Raw genomic sequence first — 5,902 nt, 5'->3', positions numbered from 1 at the left:
TTATAAGTTTTTTTTATTAATTCTCATTTCATTAACATAATTGAATTTCTTTTACTTACATCATGGAGATCAATTTATTTCTACTATGATGATAAGAAAAAAATTTGACTGAAAGATTTAAAAAACTCATTAGAAAAATGAATCCTCACCTTCGCAAGTCACCTAATTTAATTCACAGGTAGCTAAATAAACAGCCAAATTAATTCAATTCCTGATCATATACAATCATATACGACCGTTCATGATCTCTCTATCCATCTCAACGCATATTAGCATATGAGTTTGGCTCAGATTAAGCCCTAATAGGTACTAGCACACCCAACATCGACATCATGCACACATGCCAACAAATAAATTTCAAGCCAAATGGTTTTTTTAATAAAAACTTGGAATAGCAAGGGTATTTTAGGGTATTCACTATGCCTTGTAGACTACTTAGGTTATATGCTCACAAAATATTTTGCAGTCCAATGTTTTGGACCGTCCAATAATCATATGTGAAAGGCACAGCTTGATGTGTATGACATCCATATAATCCATAAGGTAACACCATTCTTAGCACACACCCACATCAAGTGGTCCACACATGAATTCAAAGGTTTCAGGCCTGATTTTACATTGTTTCCTATAGTGTGGCCCACCTGATTTTCTCTTGGATCTCTTTCACATGTCATAATTCAACGGTCCAAAACATACGATTGCAAATCCTCAGTGCAAGGACCTAACCAATGTCCTAACGAATCACAAGGACGAGATGGTCGACACCTCAAAATGCCGCTATAGCATGGACAATTTTTTTTATTGAAAAAAGCCTCAAATTAAAGATGGTTAAAAAATAGAATTAATTATCACATTTCACATACAGCTATTTCTTCACCGCCACGTGTCACATGTTTCGAAGATCCGATCCGTGCAAAGAGTGGGCCACACCAACTGATCTCCTGATATGAATCTCACGCAGGGCGTGGCATAAAATCGATACCAACGGACATCCGATGGTATGATTCAGCATCCGTGTGGCTGAATGGATGGCCTGATTTTTATGTGAGGTGACCATCATCGTGTGGCCCTGGGTATTTTCATACACGTGGCATGTACCTCTAATCTGAAGCGCCCAAATGACGGGACCCACTGTAAATGGATGACCAAAAAAACTACACTGAAACATAAAACTGTGAGCGCGTCAGACAACAAACTGTAAGAAAATGACAAGTACTAAACGGTCGAGATTAGATACAGAAATGTTCATTTATCGGAGGCCGGATTGGTGATTTCGAAAACACGAACGATCTACAGTGGAGGATCCAAGTATTTTGGGCGGCTCGGATTGAACGCACATGCCACGTGTAGGGGTAGAAAATGTCGACTCTATGGGCTGTGTCCTAGAAACAGCGCATACGCAGCTCTGTGCTAAACCCCAGTTTTGGATATCGTCGAACCCTGTCCCAACAAGCAAACCTGATCGCCGAGGATTCGCCGATCTCAGTAATTGCCCAGTTGCCACAAGAGCATAAGACCAAATCCAGCGTACATCCGTACGCACTCTTTCACTAAACTGCGCCGTGTTCTACCGTGCACCGGGCTCTTGTCAGTAGTGCTTGCAAGCTGTCAATCAACGCAGCTTGAGAGCTGTAACGGTCCGGACACAGCTGGCGCTAGTACGAATAGCGCCGGTTTGAAAGCAGCGCCCATGCGGCGCAGGTTAGCGAAACCCAGAAAAGCACAAAAATTACTCTTCTAGCCTCGACATTCGAAAAAATTAAGAAAAAATATATAAAATCTTAAATGAGGCCAGCAAGTGACAACAGCAGTACCAGGAACAAACCGACACGTGCCGTCTGCTGGTACAGGAGAAGTGCCCACGTGTGGCACAGGATGAAGTGTGCATGTACACGTGCGAAGCACGACAGAGCGTGCCGGCGGCGTAATCAGATAGTGTGGGCTAAAAATCACCAAATTTCCTATGGAGTTTCAACGGACGAGATTTTCCGGACCCCTTCCTCACCTCCTGCAAGCTCCGGTGGCCGTGAATCGGCAAAAGCTCGCTTTTTTCCAGTTCGTATAATCTCCCAATATCCTCGACCTCAGTTGAATCTGCGAGAAAAGCCAAGCAGCAAAAATCAGACAAAAAAATCAAAATCAAAATCAAAATCTCAACCTCTCAAACCGCATTTTACCTTTTCGACTAAATGTCCGATTGTGAGCTCCGATACTTATCAAATCTGCAAGGAAAAGAGGAGAAACCGGTGAGAAAGAGGAATTCATGGAGAAAGAAAGCGAGAATCGATCTCAGCCGTCGATTTCGCTCACCTTTTTGAGAGGGATCGTGGGAGACAAGGTAGAGAACGAGGAAGCAGAAGATCATCAGAATCGGTATGAGATGTACGGATTTCTCGGTTCGAGAGCTCGATCTAATGAGCTTCTCCGCCTTCTTCTCTTCTTCCTCTTCCACTCCCTTCCTCTTCTCTTCCCCTTCGAGCTTCTCCTCTTTTCCTCCATGGATTTGGAGCTTCGAACCGGGCGACCCGAGCGATTGCCGCTGCATGGCTCTGAAAGAGAGAGGGAGAACGAGGCTCCTCTGGAAGACGATGGAATGGAAAGGGAAAGATGAGAAATGGCCTTCTTCTTTTTTGTGGAGATTTGTGAGCTTTAATAGCCACCGTCCGTTTTAAAAAAGCGATATTTTCTTTGTAGAGGGATACTCCAGTGCTTTCAGAGCACTCCAAGTTGTAGTGCTTTCAGATCATTGGGACACTTCGACAAATCAAGTAGTTGATCTAGACCATCCAGTAGGTCTGAAATTGTTTTTTTATATTACCAGACAAAAATTAAATTAATCTGACAATTTCCACCCTACTATCATTTGCCTTTAATATGGACGGTCAAGATCATTTACACAAATAGGTATAATCAACAATTTGTTAATCTATTTGTTGGGGTTCACTATAGATTGGTTATGATTATAAAGAGTCACTTTTATTAGGCCATCCTAAACTGTCCATCCATGGCTCGGAAAAATAACGGTCAGATAACTAACGACAGATCAGAGATGGATTGGATCATCCAATCAGTGTGATGTTTTCGTGGTGGCCAAGAATATACGTTGTGGATGTAATAGACAGTTCAGATCGATTGATATGACTGTCCAAGTGACTGAAATGCAAGTAGGAGCACTATAAGTCACAGTGCTCGGAGAGCACTGCAGCACTCTCTTTTCGTAAGTTTATAAAAAAGTAAGAGACGTACGCTTAGCTGGATTTATGGTTATTTTAGGATAATTGTCTCGGGCATGCAACTCCCTCGACCAAACCAATTTGTATCATTGTATGGAACTGGACCCCCCTGCCATACCTCTTTAATGCCCTGCGTAAAACACCCCAATTCAGTGGGGCCCACTATGATGTATTTTTAAAATCCACTCCGTCCATCCGGTTCTATGATCGATGATAGGCACTATAGACAAAAATTAGATGTATATACAAATCCTATGTGCAACACCACTTGGAATAATGAGAATGGGATGCCAACCTTGGGTTTATGTGTGGGTCACCATGGAGGTGTTATCTTTCATCAAATCCGTTAATCAGTGTAAATCACAAGGACGAATGGACGGTAAAAATCAACCTGATGAGAGCCCCACCGTGTGAACTTAAGAGGTTTTTAGGCAAAATTTTAATTTTTACCATTGGTGTGGCCCATATGAATTTTTAATCGGGCTTATCTAAAGCGTGTACAGTTCAAATAATGTTTCTTACCTGATGGACGTAGTGGATTTCACATGTCCAAGATGGTGGACCCCAAAGAGCTTCTGTTTTTGCACCCTGTGTAAAACAAAGGTTGTAAACGATTCTGGTCCGTTTCTATGTGCCAGCACATCATCCGGTGAGCCCCACTGCGGGACCACTCACTCCACGGTCCTAATCGACCAAGGCGGCTATACTGGGGCGGTTGATGGCAGACCTACGGTTTGAGGAGATCCCGCGAGTTATATAAAGCCCTCTTTTTTGGTGGAAGGGAGTCAACACAGGGTCACGCTCTCAAATGGTACCGGTACCCCACCACAACTTGCGGTGCTATTGGGATTCTGTGGACCTGAATTAGATTTTTCACCTGATCCACTCCGTTCATCGTGTTTAGACCGTCGTTGATACCGAAATAGCTAAAAATAAGGCTGATTAAAATCTAATTTAGTACACAAGTGAGGGAAAATGTAAAATCATTACAAATACATCTAAATGCACGTGAGCTAGCCCACATAAGCTTTGAAATAGTCTGATTTTCGGTATGTCCATTCATCCTCATGGGATGTATCAAATGAATGGATTAGATGGAATATGGAAAACAGGGTGGCCACAAAAAATTTGTGTAAGCTTTTATTGGTTAGGCGTCTCCTCTCAACTGTTCCTTGTAGTATGGCCCACCTAAATTTCGGATCGGACTCATTTTCCTATCCGAGCTTAGAATCTAAGGAAGCGTCTAATGAACGTGATGGATCTGATACACAGTCGACGTGGGCCCCACAGAAGCCGGGTACCACCGCAAGTTGAGGTGGTACTGGTACCTCATAAGTGCAACTTGTCAGGATAATCAATTGCTGACTTTCTAACTGCGATTTCAAGAAATTATAAGCTGTCTTCATACCCGGAAACGGCATATTTATGGAGTCTGCAAGCCACACCTAAATTTGTTCTGCGCCAGCAATCTCGTACCCCGCGAGGATCCAAACCGTTCATCTTGTGGGGTTCACCATTTGCTAAGGGTCCGTTTGGCCGGGTGGATTGGGAGGGATTGAATGGCATTAGGGTGGATGGCATGGATTTCTAGGTAATGATGATGTTGTCAGTGGATTGTCTGGTGATTCATGGGATTGCTATATCCCTGGATTGCTATATCCAATCTGTTTGGCACGCCCGGCCAATCCTGGGATTAAACCTTCTCATCCCTTCCAATCCCTCAAACCAAACACATCCCAGTCAAATTTGAAAGGATTAAGTTGGAATGGATGGGATTTAAAGGTAATGACGGTGTTGTCAGTGGATTGTCTTAAGATCCATGGGATTGGGATCATATCACCGACTCTGTTTGGCACGCCAGGTCAATCCTAGGATTTGACTTTCAATCCCTTCCAATACCATCCAAGCCCTTCCAATCCGACCGGCCAAACAGGCCCTAAGAGTGACAAAAATCGCGTGGATGGATTTATCCTAACCATCTGATCATTGAACTAGCTCATGATTCTAAATTTCCAAATTTCAGTGCTTTCACTTGTATTCCAAAGACGATTAGGATTGTAGGATTAATATAATTTTAGGTATATGAGTCAGGCCACCTTATCGGATGGTCCACAGCCTAACCCGTCGGGAGTTATTTGATACTCTGTTAGAGCATGTGACTGGTACAAACGGACCAGATATGATTAATTTAAGGTCCTGATTTTCTGGATTGTCCTGGCCTCCTGTAAGACTTTCTCTAGTCTATCTTTGCTATGAAAGTGTCTGCGACCCACTGTGCATCAAGTTCTAAGTATTTAGTTGGGGGTGTTGATGCAGAAATTTGGTTACCCAAGTTAGAAAAGGAATATGAGTCTGGTTGAATATTGAAAGTTTAGGGTTAGAGTGTACCTTTCACCATTAAGGATATGGTTATTTATAGGCAGGGAGAGGCGGTCACGTAGAGGCCTATTCCTGCTTGGCAAGGACGAGTTATGGTAGGAGTCGGATTCCTTGTTAAGCGGAAAGATCTCTCTAAATCTCTCGCTAAAATTCCAGACGGGCTTAAATTGGGATTCGCCTCTAGATCTTCAGTTGGGATCACGGAGTAATGTGGCCGAGGTCAAGTCAAATCCAGTGGAGGGTAGGTTCCCCTCAACCTGGGGTGATCCAAACTAACTCGCAGGGTTGAG

At 43.2% G+C, this 5,902-nt stretch overlaps 1 protein-coding gene across 2 annotated transcripts; it reads right to left on the bottom strand.

Annotated features, from left to right (window-relative positions):
* Positions 1–772: 772 nt before the first annotated feature.
* LOC131248001 (uncharacterized) lies at positions 773–2,644 on the bottom strand. Of its 2 annotated transcripts, XR_009172115.1 has the most exons (4): positions 2,311–2,644; positions 2,178–2,222; positions 1,815–2,094; positions 773–1,159 (listed from the first exon to the last, which is right to left on the bottom strand). XR_009172115.1 is itself a non-coding variant. In XM_058248030.1 (3 exons), the coding sequence occupies exons 1-3, from the start codon at positions 2,543–2,545 to the stop codon at positions 1,943–1,945; spliced, it is 432 nt and encodes a 143-aa protein (XP_058104013.1). In that variant the 5' UTR covers positions 2,546–2,644; the 3' UTR covers positions 1,197–1,942. The 2 variants fall into 2 exon arrangements, 1 of the variants encoding a protein (XP_058104013.1); XM_058248030.1 differs by lacking the exon at positions 773–1,159 and having other exon boundaries at positions 1,197–2,094.
* Positions 2,645–5,902: the final 3,258 nt, after the last annotated feature.

Source organism: Magnolia sinica, chromosome 6 (genome assembly GCF_029962835.1).
Source record: "Magnolia sinica isolate HGM2019 chromosome 6, MsV1, whole genome shotgun sequence".
Taxonomy (NCBI): domain Eukaryota; kingdom Viridiplantae; phylum Streptophyta; class Magnoliopsida; order Magnoliales; family Magnoliaceae; genus Magnolia; species Magnolia sinica.
Note: the sequence above shows the minus strand (reverse complement) of the source record. Positions and strands in the feature narration are given on the sequence as shown.

Excerpts from the sequence above, each read along its gene's own strand:
- LOC131248001 (XM_058248030.1), bottom strand. The coding sequence starts at position 2,545 with ATGCAGCGGCAATCGCTCGGGTCGCCCGGTTCGAAGCTCCAAATCCAT. Across the intron at positions 2,223-2,310 it reads CCACGATCCCTCTCAAAAAG|ATTTGATAAGTATCGGAGCT; the intron begins GTGAGCGAAATC and ends TTTTCCTTGCAG. Across the intron at positions 2,095-2,177 it reads TCGGACATTTAGTCGAAAAG|ATTCAACTGAGGTCGAGGAT; the intron begins GTAAAATGCGGT and ends CTTTTCTCGCAG.